Raw genomic sequence first — 20,302 nt, forward strand, 5'->3', positions numbered from 1 at the left:
GCCAACTCAACCACCATTAATAAATATTGTATAGAACAGCATTCAGGAAGTACCTGATCAGAAGAATGTAAAGGAAGCAGAAGATGCAGATATAAGAATGATAAGATGTGGAAATTGATGAAAGACAGGCAGACACTTTTTGAAGACAACCAAGATAGAACAGCTGAGGGATCTATGTCAGGCCATATGGTAAGATCTATGCCAGGCTGTATGGTGGATTTATATCTAATCATCCTACCAGAAGCAGCTGTCCCCTCCCCATTACATAGTATCACTTTTATTTATTCTTCATAGCACCAATTCATAACCAAAAGCAACTGAAGTTGCTTTGTTAATTTTGACTGCTTCACCAGAATATAAGTTTTAGAAAACAGGGATATTGTTTATTTGTTCATTATTTATATCATTTAGAACAATCTTTGACACATAAATAGACAATAAATGATTAATGGAGAAATGTGATAGATAGATAGATAGATAGATAGATAGATAGATAGATAGACAGACAGATAGATAGAATATGCAAACTGAAGCTAAGAAATAACCAGAATTAGGTAGGTCTATTTTGACAAAAAATTCCTAGAATACAGAATTTGAGCAGATTAAAGAAAGAATACTATAGAAACAAGAAATAAAATTGGAATATAGAATCATAAAATTCAGTAGTGATATAGGCAGGCTGAACTTAAGTTAGATGGTCACCAAGGAGACCAAAGACATTATTGTGCATATCATCATTTTCATCTTTTTCTGAAAATTTTCTAAGCCTATTTCTTTGTTCACTTTGTTGCTAAGAAAGAATATTAAAAAATTACAATTTTTTTAAAGGTTAAGAATTTAAAGTTATGCTTGATAAAAAATGTTCTTGGCTAGACCAAAATTTTGTTTTCCCCTTTTGTAAGGTGCTTCCTAGATTATAAAATGTTTTCCTTATGGTTTCTGTATATCCTTTATTTAAACCACTTTCATAAAGGCCACATAATGAAAAGTCATCTCTTAAGTCTTTCAGTCCCCTACTGCAGTATTCCATATAAGTTACGGTTCATGATTTTTTTGTGTGTGATGTCAGAGTTTAATCAAATACAACATGAGCTGGACAGTGAACTTTTACTGGGGGGCAAAAGAAAGTCGGTATAATGGATTTGATGTTACAAGCCCAGAAGGTGTTTAGCACTTATGAAGGACAAATATCTCGCGCTCAAATCATCAGACAAATATAGTGGTCACCCTTTTCTATTAATGCATGAAAATGCTTCTGTCTTGTGCCAATGTGAACTAAAAGAAGAGACTAAACTGGTTAAAACTTCCTGATTTTTATAACTTGCCTCGGTATGCCTTCCATTTTTAGGATGAAAAAATTCTAAGTTTTTAAAACAAGAGCATCCCTCAGCTTTTCAGGAGTCCCTGTGTTGCTTCACTCCTTGAGAGCATATGATGGTCAGCGTGACAAGAGTCAAAGTCAAATGCCAATCATTGCTTACTTCCAACCCTAGGAACTTCACTCTTCTCCAAATATGGCTTTTCCCTACAACCCTCAGATGAAAATTAGGCCAGTTTTTATCTTCAGACTAGAGGAACAAATAACATCAATATTGCTAATTTCTCAAACCGACATGATTAAAAATTAAGTGGACTTTTCTTGTTCACATATCAGAAATTTTCATGTCTATTTTTATCTCTGAACCGCTAATAGTATATTCTTATGTATGGTGAATTTGAGGAAAAAACCTCCTTAATCTTAAAATAAATCTAGTCTCTGAATCATTTTCTGATTTCAGGGTTTCCAGCAGCATTTGTTGCAGCATGGGCTGTGGCACGAGCAACCCTGGCTGATGCGAGGTGAGTGAAAAAGCAGGGGAAAAGAGAGAACCTCAGATGTTCTCAAGACTCAGGCTTCCTGCTCAGAATTCACACTCGCTGCTGTTCTTGATGCCATTGTTCTTTAGGGATGCCACAAGGAAAATTACCTTGATACGATGGTAGCTTCCAACACATTACCAGCAAGCTGTCTATTCCAGAGGTCATAGAGCAGAAACACTCGCAGACTAGATGAAGGTGCCTGACCTCCATAGATTAAGAAACAAATTTAAAATATAATGTGAGAAGCAAGTGGAAAGAGATGGGTAAGAGAATCTACTTAGGATTTAGTGAAAGCAGGTTGAAGAACTACACTACCTGATTCCTAGGATAGGCAGCGTTCATACTCTGTCTCTCTCTCTCTGCCACATCAGCTTTTCCTGAGGATGGTGTGGTTATGAGGACCTGGGATAAGGTGGCACGAAGGGGAACTACAGACAGAATCTGGTGCCCTGGGCCAGTGACACATACTCCCTCATAGAGACGGAGGGGCAAGTACACTGGCTACGGTTGTAGCTTCCGAATTAGCCTGCAGAGAAGTTCTGGGTTTTATTTGTGGCCCTTGGGAAAAGGACATGTGGGAAGGAGTTCCATCAATCCATGAATCCTCAAAATCAAAATATTTTTGAGGCTGATAATGCCCTCAAAAATATTAAGAACTTCCTGTGTATCAGGGATTGTTCGTGGCTCTTGTATATTTAGTATGTTATGAATGTTTAGAGCTCAGTTGCCTCATGTGTCTTTAGTACCTGTGTTTAACACACGTGTGGTCTACTAACTCATCCTTATCTATATTTAATGCAAACTGTGGGTTTCATGCATCCCATTTGTTACCATATCTTCTATAGCAGAATTAAATATTTTAAAATAATAAACACATATTAGAAGTGGAATTTAACTGTGAGTCATTAAGTTCTTCCAGGTAGCATGGAGCTAATTTAATGTGTCATTTTAAAGTACAAGAAAACAATGCTATAAATCATTTAAAATGTATCATTTTTAAGGATACATTTTAATGTATCATGGTACACCTAATACATTTAAATAACCATTTAAGTGTAAAGGGTACATTTGCATTAAATAGTAAAGAATCCTTTCTTTATATTTTGACAGACCTGAGTTCAAATCTTGATTTAACTGCTTTGCTAGGTTAGGGACCAACGGACCCAAAACACATGATCTCTTTGTGTATCAGTTTCTCGTGTATAAAGCAGAGATAATAATGTATAGATGACATTAATACATTATTATGAACACTTAGCATAGTACCTGGCACTAAATGGGAGTGTGCTGAGAAGGAGCTCAGGTACAGGTGTCTTATAGGCTTGTTCTGCTACTTCTTGGTTCTGGAACAGCAGATGTACAACCTAACCTCTCTGAGCCTCAGTTTTCTCAGCTGTCAAATGCAGTTAAAATGAATACTACTCTTTACAGAGTTGTTGTTGTAAGAATAAATGAGATAATGTATGTAAAATACCTAATGCAAAGTTTGGAATGTACTGATAGTAAGTGCTAAATACTTGTTAGCAAGTATTATTCTTTTGCTTCATTAATTTGTATTCACAAGTAATGTCTAAAGAATTAAAAAATAGCATTTTTGTATATTGTTATTTCATTAGAAAGCCAAACTCATCCTTCCATTAATCCTAGCTTATAATATTTTGATTTTTATCCTGTCAAGTTGATGGAACCCTGGTTCTGCTGAAGCTAGAGCTTATAAATTAGGCTGTAGAAAAGATGAGGGGTGGAGGCATTATAGACCCTCATAGGCCAGATTAGGATGTTTGGTCTTCGTTCAGTGATAACGACAGCAAATTTGCATTTTGTGAAGATAATTACCAGAACATTGGGTAATAATACGTGATGTTGGAGGAAAGTAATAATGAAAACATTTGCTGGCATTTCTGAGTGCTGATCACATTCCAGGTACTTCATAATTTTGCAAATATTAAGTAAGTTAAAACTCATTATGAACTCTATGAAATTGAGGTCAGAGAAGTTGTGCCCAAGGTTGCACAGCCACGAATGGTAGAAAAGTACTTTGATCTCAGATATTCAGGCTCTAGAGGCATTCAGAAAACACTTATAGGCAGATGAGATGTTTCTATTGAGATAAGTGGAATTTTTATTATATGTGAAGGAGTAGAGTTGAAGAGGGATTCTTTTTACAGTATCACTGATAGCTTCTCACTCTTCCATTGATTTAACACATCTGGTAATCAAGAGTACACAGTGGAAAATGTCCAGCGTACACTAGACAGTTTTTCTCTTATCTTCACTATGTCTAGCCTTTTGTCTTTTTACCTCAGAGAGGTAAAACTTCTAGTTCTTTCTGTTCTCTAAATCAGAAATAGGTTATCACCTACCATTAACTTTTCAACAATTCCCATTTTTTGTTGACATATAAGCTCATGCCTGTGTATTTGTATTGCATGTATACATGCAGTATTGTCTCCTGGCATATGTTTTTCTCATTCACATGATAAAATTAAATATATCTGCATTTCATGGTGAAAACCATAACTACAAATGCTCTACCTTGTTAGTGCGTTTGAAGTCTACTATTCTACCATATAAATCTTCCTTATCAAATTCCTGCAGCATTTAGTATGCATATTATATAATTATTCCTTTCTTATCTATCATCTTATTTCTCTAAATGTGCAAGTGTAACTGTCTCATTTTTCCAACAAACCATGAATTCCAAATGGGCATAAATGAAATTCCCTATTTTACAGTAGATAACTCTTCAGTGCATGCTGATCGATTCTTCTGGATTCGGCTGACCATTTTTTTCTCTCTTTGCTCCATATCTATTAAGCAATGATAAAGTTTGAGTTAATGCAAGTTGTGAGTTATAAGGAGATGTGGTTTTTCTTCCATTCATGACTTGCAGCAGTTATTCTCAGCCTCAGTCTTCCATCTGTAAGATGAGAATAATATTCTTGGCCATGACAATGCTGTGAGTTTGCAGGGGACAGATCTGAGAATTAGATGAGAGGCCATTATGAAAGGGCTTTGTAAGCTCCAAATTTTAGACAAACAATAAATGTTACCTTCATTGTGGGTAAAGAAACAGTAACTTTTAAGGCCCGATCATTATATATAAATAGAAAAAAATCTTGACCGCCCATCTCCTATCATTCCTTATAAGTGTCTGATACGCTTGTAAGTCGCCCTTTACTTCTGTCTGACCCAAGTGCCTCCGGGGCTGACTGCAGGGAGGCTGCCTGGTAAAGGCTTTCAGTTGGCTCAAATGGACTTTGGCCAGAGCCCCCCAGTTGTCTGTGTTTCTCTTGAGGGGCTACATGATGAATGAACATGAAAAAATTCTTTTTTTTTGGTATTATTTCTATTTAAATAATGATGAGAAAGAATAGGAAAAAGTAGAAAAGCATTCAGGTAACTGCGCTTTGCTCTCATGGTCAAGCTTATTGCTATGGACTGAATTATGTCTCCCAAAATTCACATGTTAAAGCCCTAACCCCCAATGTGACTCTATTTGGAGATAGGGTCTATAAGGACCTAATTAGGGTTAAGGAGGTCATGAGAGTGGGGCCCTGTTATGAAAGGATTAGTGTCCGTATAAGAAGAGATGCCAGAGAGGCTGGCTCTCCCTCTCTCTCTGTGCACACCAAGAAGAGGTCATGTGAGCACACAGCGAGTTGGAGGCTACTTACAAGCCAAGAAGAGAGGTCTCACCAGAAAAGGACCATGCTGGCACCCTGATCTTGAACTTCTAGTCTCCAGACTGAGAAAATAAATGTCTATTGTTTAAGCCACCCAGCCTGTGGTATTTTGCTATGGCACCAGCCTGTGGTATTTTGCTATCACACGTCAAGCAGATTAACACACTTATGATAAAGAAAAGGTAATTTAAAGAGAGGCAGCTTTAACCTATATATGCAGTAATGCCAAGCATTCTTTTATGTTAATAGAGAACAATTTAATATCCACAGATTGTGTACGCTTTGTGACAGCAGTTCCCTTTTTGTTATCTCCTGGGAACTTTTCTTTATTTAAGCCAATATATTGTTTTGAGTTACTAGATATTTCCTTCAGGAATTATTTTGTCTGCTATGCACTGAAAAAAAAAATCACGTACTGTGAATACCTAAACTCTATAAAGAACCTGTCACTCACTGTTCCTGAAAATTAGAACTGTATAGAGTCATTGTCTTTAGGTGCAGCCTTCCTCCTACTTGCTTCAAAGCTCCCCATTCATCAGCTTCCCTCAGTTCTAAAACTTGTTGGCTTTGCATTTTTCCTTACTTTGATCCCTTTATGCTATTTGAATTTGTTAACAATTGAGGGTTGATGTTATCTAACTGACATCATTATTGCTATATACACACAGTGAGATTGCAAATCTCAAGGAAAACTTGCAATACCTGTTACTTGATTTACATGGGAGGGAAGTTGCATCAGTAAAGAGGTACTAATTAATGCTATCATGATCATATTCTGAGATGTGTAACTGTATGACCTAGATTCAGAATTTTAGAGATGATAGGACTTAAGGCATTTTCTGGTTCAATCATCCCATATTAGAGATAAGTAAAATGTGATCCAGAGACATCAGGACACATTCTCAGGACACATTCTCAAAGCTTACCGCTAGACTGAAGCAGAATTTTGACTCGTTCATTCAATTAGTTATATCATGTGACCACGTTGCAAAATATTTCACTTTCTTCCTAACTTATCAGAATAAAATCTTGAATTCTACAGTGCCCAGATCTGGGATAATTGGATGAAGGGTCATTTTATATTTAATTTTGCCTATAAACATAAACTGTGTTGCCACTTCTCTGAGACGATTTCAAAATTGCCTGATTCAACTTCACATAAAATTCAGCTTTTCTATAGATAAAGTTTTTGTGGGTTTTCTTGGGTGTTATCTGACCTATATAGTGCCATATGACAACACTCTGGGGAGAGAACAGATTTTAAATATCTTCAAAGGGTGAATGGGGTTCATATTCATGTCTTATATTTGAGACTCACTGTTTTCTAATCTGGCCTTTCAAAGTGAAACCTCTGATTTTCTCTGCATCTTGGCTATTTAGAGATAAGCATGTCAGACCCAGTTTTAAAAGATACCTTAAACTCTATTGATATACAAAAGAAGTCTCTTTCAGATTTAAAATGCTATTAGGTGTTATTTGGGCTGGGCAAGGTGGCTCATGCCTGTAATCCCAGTGCTTTGGGAGGCCAAAGCAGGCTGATCTCTTGAGGCCAGGGGTTCAAAACCAGCATGGCCAACATGGTGAAACTCCGTCTCTACTAAAAATGCAAAAAAAATTAGCTGGGCGTGGTGGTGCATGCCTGTAATTCCAAATACTTGGGAGGTTGAGGCAGGAGAATCGCCTGAACTGGGGAAGCAGAGGCTACAGTGAGCCGAGATCACACCACTGCACTCCAGCCTGGGCAACAGAGGGAGATTCTGTCTCAAAAAAAAAAAAAAAAAAAAAAAGAGTGTTATTTTACTAAGGTCAGCTAAGATAATCAAGTAGGTTGGGCAAATTAAATTAAAAAGTGAGCAATTTTGTTCTCTTTCTTTTTACTTACAAAAGCAAAAACACCTTACAAGGTAATCTTATTATCTTCTCTTTGCCTCATTCGAAGGAGATAAGAGATGCCAATGAGAGAAGAAACCCATAACTTCTTTGCTGTATTTTTGTTTCACCATCCAGCAGCAAAGGTGGGGGCTGCAAAGGACCAAGAAGCCATCTGACATTTCTAGAACACCTGCACAGGCTTTTGGGGTCAGCTTCTCTCGCTTCTTCTACTCTTACTGACTGTAAGTTGTGGAGAGAAGGTAGTGCTCAGCCAATTCAATTCTCTGGATCCCTTGGGCAGAACAACACACCTGTTTTCAACCCTGGCTGTAGGAAGTTCCACTTTCTAGTCAGACCTTTGTATCTCATGCTTCACCATCCAGAACTGCATTTCCTAGAAGGTTAAAGTTTATTAAAAAAAATTTGAACAGAGAGTACTTTCTGGGACATGTTAACAAAGACAGTGTGAGTGCGAACATTGAAGAATTAACTAAAAACAAGCATTAATAGCATTTTCTTTAAAAAGTTTGAAATCTCAATTTTCTTTCCTATATCACAGGGGAAATTTGAAACTTTGACACTGAAAACCATCAAAGACAAGTGTTTCATGTTTTTAGAGGTAGCTGGTTTTGACCTACTTCCAAATGCAAGCATTTTATAGAGCCTGAATTGTATAATTGAATCCCAATGTGTTAGGAGACACCATGATGAAATGCCATTAAAGCAAAGAAAGAAGACTGTGAAGATATTACCAAATGTCAAAAACTGAAAAGAAAATTTATGGAATCCGAAAGCCTTGTAGCTTAGATCTTGGCTAAGTGAATCAATGTCCAATTTACAGTCACATGATATATGCCACCTTCCTTATGGTAGAAAGCTTTTTAAGGGTAATGTGATTCTGCATAACTCAGTAACATTGTCTTTTATCTTTCTTGTCTGGTTAAATAATGTGAAAAACAGATACATGTAAATAATACCAGAAAATGTTCAATAATATGCAAGTGTAAGATTTTTGTGTCTTAAATTTCCATGTTATTCAAACTTCAAGACCATTGAATATGTGCATTTCATTTTGGCTGGACCAGAATTACACTTTAGTGTAGGTTCTGGTTGATTTGGCTGTGGTATATTCTCCCAGTGGAATGCGGAGCTGCTGAGCTCTATTGGTACGGATATGCAAAGAAATAAAAAATACACTTTTAAAAGGAAAAAGCAAATTGCAGAATAGTGCATACATGACATTTTTGTATGATAGAGGAAAGTAAGAATATAACCTTTGTATTTGTTTGCATATGCATAAACGTGGGAAGCATACACAATATGGTAATAAAAGGTGTTATCTGTAAGGAGAGGGATGGGGGCAGAGGCAGACAGGAACATGGGGAGGACTGAGACATCTCAATGGCTGTCTTTTTATATAGTTTGATTTTTAAAATGAGAACATATTGCCTATATGTAAAAGTTAAACTTTAAAAAAATGTAGTTCTTAGTATGTACTGAAAATGTTTTACCCTTAAGGAAAAGTCAAAATGATATTTTATTATCTATAGCTTGCTCATTAATAAAAAGTAACTTCGTGATAAGTTCATTATCTAGAATTAAAAAACTATCATTATATCCCACAAATTTCTTTATATTATTTACCATTGCCACAATCAATACTGGGTTTTGTGAAAAGAGAAAGAAACTTAAGACTTTTATTTATGCGTCTTTAGTTAAAAAAGACTGTTTCAAGTGTTATATTAAAGTGCCAAGTGGTACTAGTTTCTTATCATTTCTGTGCTATTTATTCCAGTGTAAGATCTTTACTAGTACAAACCAGATTGGGTGAGCATGAGTAAAACTTAATTTGAATTCAATTGATGTCGGTTCAATCCAATAGATATTTATTGACTACCTACATACTGTTCTAGGACTTGCAATACATCAGAACACAAAAACAACAGTGATCTCTGCCCATGTAGAACTTAAACTCAAGTGAGGGTGGAAGGGAAGCACCAAATATAAAAAATAGGCAAATTATATAATTTTTAAATTAAGTACTGTTAAAAACAAACTTTTTAAAATTAGGATAAGGTCATGGATCTTATACAAATAGAAAATGAACAGCTGTCAAAGATTTTTTTAAAAATTTTTATTTTAGGTTTGGGGGTACATGTGAAAGTTTGTTCCATGGATAAACATGTGTCACAGAGGTTTGTTGTACATAATATTACATCACCCAGGTATTAAGCCCAGTACCCAATAGTTATCTTTTCTGCTCTTCTCCCTCCTCTTACCTTCCCCACTCAAGTAGACCCCAGTGTCTGTTGTTCCCTTCTTTGTCTTCACAAATTCTTATCATTTAGCTTCCACTTATAAGTGAGAACATGTGGTATTTGGTTTTCTGTTCCTGTGTTAGTTTGCTAAGGATGATAGCCTCCAGCTCCATCCATGTTCCTGCAAAAGACATGATCTTGTGTTTTTTTTGTGGTTGCATAATATTCCATGGTATACATGTACCACATTTTCTTTATTCTGTCTGTCATTGATGGGGATTGAGATTGATTCCATGTCTTTCTTTGCTATTGTGAACAGTGCTGCGATGAATATTTGCATACGTGTGTCTTTACGGTAGAATGCTTTATATTTCTCTGGGAATATGCCCAGTAATGGGATTGCTGGGTTGAATGGTAGTTCTTCTTTTAGCTCTTTGAGGAATCGCCATACTGCTTTCCACAGTGGTTGAACTAATTTACACTCCCACCAACAGCATATAAGGGTTCCCTTTTCTCTCTAACCTCACCAGCATCTGTTATTTCTTGACTTTTTAGTAGTAGCCATTCTAACTGGTGTGAGATGATATCTCATTGTGGTTTTGATTTGCATTTCTCTAGATATTTTAACCTCATTAATGAGGGAACTACTAAGGTGTTATGATTGGTTCCAAGGAGAAATCTAAAGAACCACATTTACATTCAGTACAATAAATACCAAAAATTTACAAATAAATGCAAAAACTACTCAATATTTACAGGATACGAATCAATTACATTCCACTGAACATCATAGCTAATTTTCATTTCTATGGACAGGAATAGTTTGCGTTCATTTTCTATTGCATTTCTATGGATAAGAATAACTTGCATTATTGTAAGGATTCTACAATTTTTGAAGTAAAATAGAATTGCTGTAATGTCTGTGAGAGAGAACTTTCTTTATCAATGAATTTAAATTATCATGGCTCATTCCAATAATAGTAAAAGTGAAGTATCAATTGTATGACATTTAGAAGACTATTACCTTTTGTGGCTCTGGAAACATGGTTGACTCTCGTCACAATAAAAGTAATTCACTAATATTTATAATTCTATACTCATCTTCAAGGGGTAGCTAATAATATGAAAATCAATACCCATTACACTTTTTCCCCCCACTGGCTTGGGTGTTTTAAGATAAGATTTCTTTGTCTATTTGTTTCTTAATTGGAAGTGTGGGGTTGGAGTTTTTGGTAAAACTTAAAATTCTACTTAATACTACCCATTTGCTTTGCCAATTTATTCATGACAGCTTTTTTTCAATGTCTCAGGTGCTGGGAACTTAGTGCTGGAGACATCAAGTGGATTTATCAAGCACCAATCTTAGCAGCTATTGGGGTAAGTTTAAAAGTTTGTATAGTTAAAAAAGGGATGAAAAATTAACCTGCTGCTAAAACCCAGAGAAAGTGTGTCTGTCACTGCATTCTACAATAGATTTGAGAAACTGACAAGTACAGCAACATCTATTGGGAGAGTCTGGGACAGAGATCAGACCCTTATTGTGACTGACACTGAGATCCATGCAGAAAGCCTTCCTTTAATCAGCTAGCACTTGGGGTCAATTCCGAGACTTCAAAATATCTATAAGCATTTATATGTTTAGGGAGTTGGAAGGCCCTATGTCTCCTTTTCATCCATTATATTATTTTACCACTTTAACATTCTGATCACCTGGTAGTAGGTCAGTGTGGCAGGGAGGAAAAGGTGGAATAGCAGGAAAACAGAGAAATTACTGAGAGAGAAGAATGGTAATATGATGTATAAAGTATTCCCTAAAGCTTTTATTTGGCATACTTCCCCCAAGGAGTTAAGTACATCTTATACCAAGAAATATCCCACGTAATTCTATCTAATAGGTATTAGATAGAATTGAAAGTAATGGCAAAAAACACAATTACTTTTTCACTAACCTAATAATAGGGAGAAAGACCACAATGCATGTTGCACTGAACCTTATCTGCCTATAATATTTCCAATGCACGTTGCATCTGTGTTGCAAAGGAAAACAAAACCACACACTTCTTTGTATCTAATAAAACTTATCAAAATGTTTACTCTTGACCTTCTTTGAAGACTTTAAGGCATCAGCTTCTTTTGGGTTGTTGAAAAAATTATACCACCTTGTGTTTTCCTGGTGTTCATGTATGTAATACATATTACAAGCATTTTAAAAAAATAATTACTATCTTGATAATAAATGTGAAATTAGAAAACAATGTAGCAACTTGATTATTAATTAATTTTGATGTTTTTCTTTGTTTCCCAGTTTCATATTCTTCTTGTTTTCTTTTGGACAATGTGTCACCTACTTTGTCAGAAGGGCAGCTATTAATGTAGTTGAGGTATTGTAACCTCATCCAAAGAATCAGATAAAAGCTTATTTACCTCATAGGAAAAATGCATAAAGAAAATAGGAGAGATCAAAAGGAATCTTCAGTTTAGAAGCCCATTGAAATAAATGTTTAGAGAGGGAAATAAAATACAGAACACGTTTAGAGAAGCTATTTTGTATCCTTGCTAAACCATCCTATTAACAAATTGGTCCCAATTCCATATATCCTAGGAGAAGCTCAAAAATCGATTATGGATGAATGCATGGCTTAAATGTATAAACACCTGTAATTTTAATTTTTAATGTAAATCAAATGCTGCTACATTAATTTAGTGATAAAAAATCCTAGATCTGTAACTATATCCCTGAGAGACATCAGTGAACTTAAAGATAAAAATTAACTGCTCAGATTTCCCTTTCACTCATTGGTATTTAATCCTTATTTATACTTTTAAGCCTTTTATTTTCCTCCTTTCTAGTTCCTCCTCTGTGTGTTTGCTTCTCCATATCTTACTATTATCTTTTTAAGGGAACAATCTTTATCTTGTTACTTTTTCTTTGCCTTCAGTGTCTTGTACTGAAACTGACCAATAAGAGTTAATTAATGCTCTTAATTTTACCCACATTTTAATATAATGATTATATAATGATTAAATATGATTTTACATTTGATGAAAAGGAAGGACCTATTGAAATCCAAGAGATCCTTGTAAAATTATCAGGAATTGAAGCAAAGGACAGTGGAGAAAAGGAAATCCTAGGGCATTTTCCATGGAAATGACTGATTTTTATCCAAAGCTTTATAGTTTGTTTACAGATCTAAGTCACTCACATCATCACCATGGATGAAAAATTTATTTTCTGAGATTTGTAACTTGTAATGTGAAACAGTGAAGCTAGGTGATTAAAGGGCTTTTGAAGATTCGCTGTTGGTGAAGGAGAAATAGAAGTGATGGCACACTCAATAAACTTTGAAGAAAATTAATGTAGAAGGCCATTTTCATCTTCTTGAGCTAAAATTATGACAGTTCTAAGCTAAGAATTCTGAAGTACTTTTCCTATATTATGAAGTTGATTTAATCTCAAAAATCACAGCTGAGACTCAAGAATATCTTTCTGTTCACTAAGAGTTACCTTTTTGTTTCATTATTATAATTTAGTGTTATCACAATTCCCTTGAAGGCTCTTAACTTACTCACAATCTACTAGTGTATCTGAAAGTTTTCATAAAATGTCAAGAATTGGATTTGAAATAAATAATTTACTTATTTTAATCAATAATTTAGAGAAGGCTGAGTTAAGAAGGAGAAAAACTAAAAAACCAAGTGGAAAACTAAAGGAAAGAAAAAATAGAATTATAATGAAAAGCTCCAAGGTATAGTTTTCAATTCAGAAGAGGGGAATATCTCAAGAGACAAGAAGATACACCTCAAGAATATAGAGCTCCTAGGAGAGAGATTTGGCCCTCCTGGGAATAAGAATGTGGAAGGCCTGTGTGGATAATTGTGTGATATGTAACACCAGGTAGTTAGATTGCCAGTGGCACCGGTTCAGAGGATCAACTTGAAGCACACATAGAAATCCTGGAAATCCAGGAGCTTGGATTATACACAGTGAACCCAAGTTGATATGTTTTAAAACCTGGATTCCAAGGACAGTGATTATTTCACTTAGAATGCCAAAGACCAGAGCTCTGTAAGCATGATTAACATTCAGGAAAAAAACTAATTTAATATCTGCATTGGAAGTAAATAATAAACACAAAATCATGAGCAAAGGTGGTAGTGATTAATGGGGGAAATTTATTCATTACAGGTTGGCAAGTGGTACGAGAGCATTCCAATGGTCTGTGCCAAGGTTGAGCGTGGGTGTGGAATAATGTCAAGAGCTGAGGCTGCAAAGGAGGCCGGGCCAGACCCTGAAGGGGCTTCTAAGCCTCACTAAAGAATTGACACCTAATCTTGCAAGGGATGACAACCAAAGGTTTAGACATTGGAAAGTGAAGGAATCAGGTTTTTCATTTGGAAAGATCTCAGGCCTTCGTTGAAGCTGGCAGTGGGTAACCACTGTGGGTGTCTGCTGGGTGGGGGTTTAAGCCACAGTGATATGAAGTGGAAAGGACATGGGGCTGAGAGAGTTAGGGCTTGGAATTCTGAGCACTGTCCCTTCACACTTGGCATACACATTTTCCTCATTTCCATGACCTGGTCCCTTCTTCCTCCCCCATCTCATGTCATCTCATCTTCTCCCTCCTGCTGCCTCAGCTCCACACAATGGCTTTCTTTAGTTCCCTGAACATGCTACACTGTTCCCACCTCAGGGCCTTTGCCTGTGCTGTTCTGTATGCCTGCCATACTGTTCCCCCTGCTTGTCCATTCTTCCTTCAGGTCCCAGCTTACGGACAACCTCTTCAGACATCCCTTTTCTGACCACTTGACAGTGTCACAGTGGTTACAGCATAGGCTCTGGGCGAGACTGCCTTCGTTAGCATCCCAGGTCTGCCCTGTTGTTGAGTGTGCAGGCTGAAATTTTATGGTACAGGCTGGCCTTGGGCAAGTTATTTAAACTCACAATCCCCTTTTGCCATCTAAAAGATGGGAATAATAGTGTAGATTACGAGAGTTAATCACTGGGCTGCATTAGGAACAGTGGCTGCCACACAGCACTGTAAGCATTAGCTATTATCATTTTTACTTTTCACGTGTTAATAACTTGCCCACACTCCAGGTAGATTTCTCCTACTCCCTGCAACACATTAACTTAAAAAATGTCTCCATAAAGTCATAAAAATAATGTTGGTTTCTGGACAGCAATAAGGCTAACACATTCTACCTTGTATATCAGGAAGTGGCTGTTCAGACCTGAGGGGACTCCCAGGGATGATCTGGCTTCCCAGACTCCACGATCCCCTAGGATGACACCATGATTGCTTCTCTGTTTGTGCATAGGCACTTCTGATTACAGAATGTCCACTCTCCTTGTATCCCATAAAACCTGGCATACCATTGGTGTGACTATTTTTTAAAAGGCTATAACGTTATCTACCCAAAATGGTATAATTATTAACTCTTGTTGGTAGGAGTAGAGCTTATTTTTACCCTTTTGTTAAACATTTTAGTATTCTCCATTTTAGGGGTATCAGAAGGCTTTACTTTATAATCGAGAAATCGATATTTACATTTTGAAAAAGTTATTAAGCTCTCACTTTTGTAATTTTCCAGGTAAACCATTCCGTGATTCACCTTCTATTCAAACACAATAAAACATGAGGTGAGAAAAGTATAACATAATGTTATTTTCACTTTCTCTTTCTTCCTATGTGAGGTCCTGTTATTAAATGCAATAAATATTTGATTAAAAAGAAACGTCTTCCTAAGTACATTCTATGATCTTCCCCGTGACTTGCTGGCAAACCAGGCAGACAGTAAGTTAGCACCCCTGTGGTGAACCTGACGGGCACCCGAGGTCTCTTCTCTCCAGGTCTGCGTGAAGATGTAAAGACGGGGAAAGCTCTGCCACACCAGTGCATGATTTGTCTGTCCAGCCCATTTGAGATGCACATGGACACAGTATGAAGGACCAAGGATGTCTGCCCTTTCTTGGGAGTGATGCCAAATGTGTCACAGTAGTTACAGCATAGATTTTGGGCCAGGCTGTCTTTGTTAGCATCCCAGGCCTGCCCTTCTGTTGAATGTGCAGGCTGAAATTTTACTGGGCAGGCTAGGCTTGGGCAAGTTTTAAAAAGTCAGGGTCCACTTTTGCCATCTATAAAATGGGAATAGACTGGGCATGGTGGCTCATGCCTGTAATCCCAGTGCTTTGGTAGACATAGGCAGGAGGCTCGCTTGAGGCCAGGGGTTCAAGACCAGCCTGGGCAACAAAACAAAACCCCTTATTCTTTTTCCCATAATGACTGTGCCTACTCACACTCATACTAACAGGGTACACATTTTTTTTTCTCTCCACATCCTAGCTAACATTTATCTTTTGTCTTTTTGAACTACCAACGGCCATTAAGCCATTCTTTGTTTGTTTGTTTTTTTGAGACAGGATCTCACTCTGTCACCCAGGCTGGAGTGCAGTGGTGCAATCATGGCTCACTGTAGCCTTGATCTCCTGGGCTCAAGTGATCCTCCTGCCTCAGCCTCCTGAGTAACTAGGACTACAGGCATGTGCCACCATGCCCGGCTAATTTTTGTATTTTTTGTAGAGATGTGATTTTGCCATGTTGTCCAGGCTGGTCTCAAACTCCTGGGCTCAAGCAATCCACTCGCCTCTGCCTCCCATAGTGCTGGGATTACAGGTGGGAGCCACCATGCCCAGCCATATGAAGCCATTCTAACAGGTATGAGGTGATAGCTTGTGGTTTTGATTTGGATTTCCCTGATAATTAGTGATGATGATCACTTTTCACATACTTGTTGGCTATTTGTAAGTCTTTTTTTTTTTTTTTTTTTTTGTGATGGAGTCTCACTCTGTCACCCAGGCTGGAGTGCAGTGGTGCGATCTCAGCTCACTGCAACCTCTGCCTCCTGGGTTCAAGCGATTCTCCTGTCTCAGACTCCCGAGTAGCTGATATTACAGGCATGTGCCACCATGCCCAGCTAATTTTTTTTATTTTTATTAGAGATGGGATTTCGCCACGTTGGCCAGGCTGGACTCAAACTCCCGACCTCAGTGATCCTCCCGCCTCGGCCTCCCGAAGTGCTGGAATTACAGGCATGAGACACCGCAGGGCCAACTCCTTTTTTTTTTTTTAAATATTTTAATGCATTTTGGTAGCAAACTGACAGGAACAGTGCAAAAACAACATTAAAAACATGTACTTGTATGTAGGATTACTCAGAAAAGTATAGTGAGTGGATGGAATTTACTGTATGATAAAAGTGCTACAAACACCAGTTAGTTGCTGTCAAGAAATTTGTTTTTTTTAAAAATCCAAATGCTGGCATTGTTCAGAAAAATTTAACAGGTCTATTTATAACTGCTATAAAGGTGAACTGCTGAAACTTGTTCAGCTGAAACATTTGGTGTGCATTAATACTTTGTTTCCATGCATTTATATTACAAATTCACACAAAAACAAAAATGGAAAAACTGCCAATACCTGATTTCTATTCCCTATTTTTTCACTCACAGTCATTTACTTAGGTGCCTTTTGACTCCATGGGGGCAGCGGCAGGGGGAATCTAACGCTCAGAAATACCAATAAGAGGAAGAAGAGCTTTTCATTTTTTTTTCTTTGAGAATGAAATGTTTCCCATTATAGTGGATTGTCAAGCAAGTTCTCCATGAATGCAGCATGGATGTCTTTTGGCATAATTGTTACACATTTGGCCTGGATTGCACACAGCTCGGTGTCTCCAGAGAGGCCAACCTGATAGATGTCACTTTTTTCCTGCAAAGCACCAGCAGCTGTGCTCTGGATGTGTTGATCTGTTTTGAAGTCCTTAGCAGTTTCTTGCACCAGATGCTAGGAGAAAAGTTTATGGATTAGGCATTCAGTGGACTTCTGATAACATCTAATTTCACCAAGTGCCTTGGTATCCAGCCTGTTAACGGTGAAGTTTCTTCACCCCTCCAGTAGATGGCACACTGGCCTTTGTAGTTTTTTTGTAGGTTGCTTTGAGGGCAATCTGCATGGCATAGAGACCTCCTAACTCACTCCACTTGGGCTTGGTGAGCTAGAGCTGTATGTCTCTTTTGAGAAATGTCTATTCAGCTCCTTTGCCCATTTTTAAATTGGGTTGTTTCTTGGTATTCAGTTGTCTGAGTTCCTTATATAATTTGGATATTAGCCCCTCATTGAATACATTAATTTTTATTGAATACATTAAATACATAAATATTGCAAATATTTTCTACCATTTCACAGGTTGCCTTTTCACTCTATTGATTGTTTCCTTTGCTGTGCAGAGGCATTTTAGTTTAATGCAATCCTGCTTGTTAATTTTTGTTTTTCTTGCCTGTGCTTTTGGTACCTATTTCTAAGTATTTTATTCTTTTTGTTGTTATTGTAAATTGATTTTGTTCTTATTTTTTTTGGATAGTTCATTGTTTGTACAATTTGTTCAACATTTCAGCCAAATTCTTCTTATCAGCTAGCTTTTGGCATCTGTCCCAGGGAAGAAAGTGCTTACATTCCATCCTCCTTGGAGATGTCAGACTTTCCTTAAATTTCGGGTTAATTGGTCATCCTGTAACTTTGTTCTCTGATGCATTTTAAAAAGTTAAAAAAATTTTTTGTCAGATTATCCAGCATTTGTTTGTTATAATAGCAAACAAATGGTGGGAGCAAGTTTTCTTTTCTTTTCTTTTTTTTCCCCCTAGCTTTCTACTATTGGGGAAATATAATTTAATACAAAAATCTTCTCCTAACCTAAAAATCTTCTCCACAAAGGTAATACAGAAGAAAAACACTTTTAGTATTAAGTTATTCAACCAGAATGTGGTGTGCACTACACGCAATCTGCTAAGAGATTGCAAAGAGAAAGAAATCTCACTCCTTTTTATAGCCAAGCAGTTACAACTCATTATATACACGTTTTCAAGAGACACAATAACTAGTTCTCAAGTAAAAGGGACTTGACAATACTATATGCTACACATGATTCATCCTAACTTTACCTGGTAATTGGGGTGACCACCTGTTGTGGCTAAGTAGATTTATTGGAGGAAAAACAAGCTTGTCATTTCTTTATGTCAGGAGGAAGTTTTGCAACTTCAAGATAGGTGCCTACAGAAGTTAAGCTTCTATCCTACAAAAACCGAGAGACAGGGATGCTATCTCTCTTGATGTTAGCATTTCAAAAAGATGGTTCCTAGGTCCTTGCGAAAGACATTCCTGGGCCATAAAGCTGACCAAAGGCCTATCTAATCTTCAAAAGGATTTATAAACATTTCAAAGAGATAAGAAAGTACATACAAGTTTTCTAAGGTAAATGCTCTAAGAAAAAGGAGGAAAGTGAAATCTCTTCCCCCATTTTCAACAGGGAGAATGAAGACTCTTATTTTTAAATTTGTATTTGGCCTCACACCGTCTCCTACGCAGCAGCTGACATCTCTAGGCTAATCTGATAATGAAATGGTCTTGCAGTGATTTCCAGCAAAACTCTCCTATATATTTTCCTCCTGGGATTTCAGGCCACATTATTAGGGACCATGAAGCCTACATACCTCATATTACTTTAGAAGCTGTCTGTAAAGGGAGAAATAAGCCCAGAACTTAACCACCATGTGTGCAGAGGGTGGTGCTCCTTCTTCTGAGTTGTTCTGTGTGGTGAAGCCAGGAAGGATGAAGATAATAATAACAACAACAAACACGACATAGTTCTTACAATGTACTGAGCAGTGTTTTAAGTGTTTTATGTACATCAATGTATCTAATCCGACCAATAACTCTAAATAAGGAAACTGCCCAAGAATACCCAATATTAAGTGATGGAGCCGGGTTTTGACTTCAGGATCAATGTCCCTACCCAATGAACTCCATGCACTTATAATAAAATCTAACATCTCTGATAATCCAGCAAAGATAGCTCACTGATGCTTGTGCCTCTTTACATGCCACACCCTGGCTATGTTGCTTTCCAGTCAGTTGCTTGACCTTGTCTGCCTGTGTTTTTCTCAGGGCTGTTCTACATGCCCCACTGTACTTTTAGAAGGTTGGAATGTGCTTCCTTCTGTGCCTCATTTGAAATACTACTTTTTCTTTGTGACCTTGATGCCGTCCAATCTAAATTAGATTACCAATTATAATCTACAGGGCACAGAAAGGCTTTTTCTTTTCAACATCACAATATATCATGTCTTTCATTGTTGAATGTCCATCTTGTTCACCGAACTGCAAGGTTTATGTAAACAAGAACCATTTTTTTTCTAAACTTATGATACCTAGAGCTTAGCTAGTTTCCTGGCACAGAATGACCACTCAATAAATACTTGTTGGAAAAACAAAACATGCATATAAAATAGATATCATGGGGAACTGGGAAGAGGAAAGAGGCAAAGTAAAAGCACAAAGCAAGTAAAATTAAAGAACTTGTGAGTTCATTTTATGCAATCTTTTCAATTTCTAGAGGAGAAAACTACAGCTCACGCAGATATAGGTCACACGACTAGTATGATGAAACAGACTTTAACATGTGTTTTGTGGCCATGTTCTTTTCACTTGCTTTCTAAAACCTGTCAAACTGTGTCTTGAATTTATGGGAAAAATCTTTCCATTTATATAGCTATGTGCATAGTTTTAAAAA

General features: G+C 37.0%; 1 protein-coding gene across 2 annotated transcripts in view; it reads left to right on the forward strand.

The window, feature by feature from the left end:
* PTH2R (parathyroid hormone 2 receptor) overlaps window positions 1-20,302 on the forward strand; it is a 142,620-nt gene that overhangs the window by 96,575 nt on the left and 25,743 nt on the right. For both annotated transcript variants that reach the window (XM_003820822.6, XM_008974287.4), the window contains exons 8-9: window positions 1,779-1,839; window positions 10,987-11,053. In XM_003820822.6, coding sequence (XP_003820870.2) covers window positions 1,779-1,839; window positions 10,987-11,053 — 128 coding nt within the window. The remainder of the gene's footprint in view (window positions 1-1,778; window positions 1,840-10,986; window positions 11,054-20,302) is intronic.

The sequence above is a fragment of the Pan paniscus genome, chromosome 13 (genome assembly GCF_029289425.2).
Source record: "Pan paniscus chromosome 13, NHGRI_mPanPan1-v2.0_pri, whole genome shotgun sequence".
NCBI classification, from domain to species: domain Eukaryota; kingdom Metazoa; phylum Chordata; class Mammalia; order Primates; family Hominidae; genus Pan; species Pan paniscus.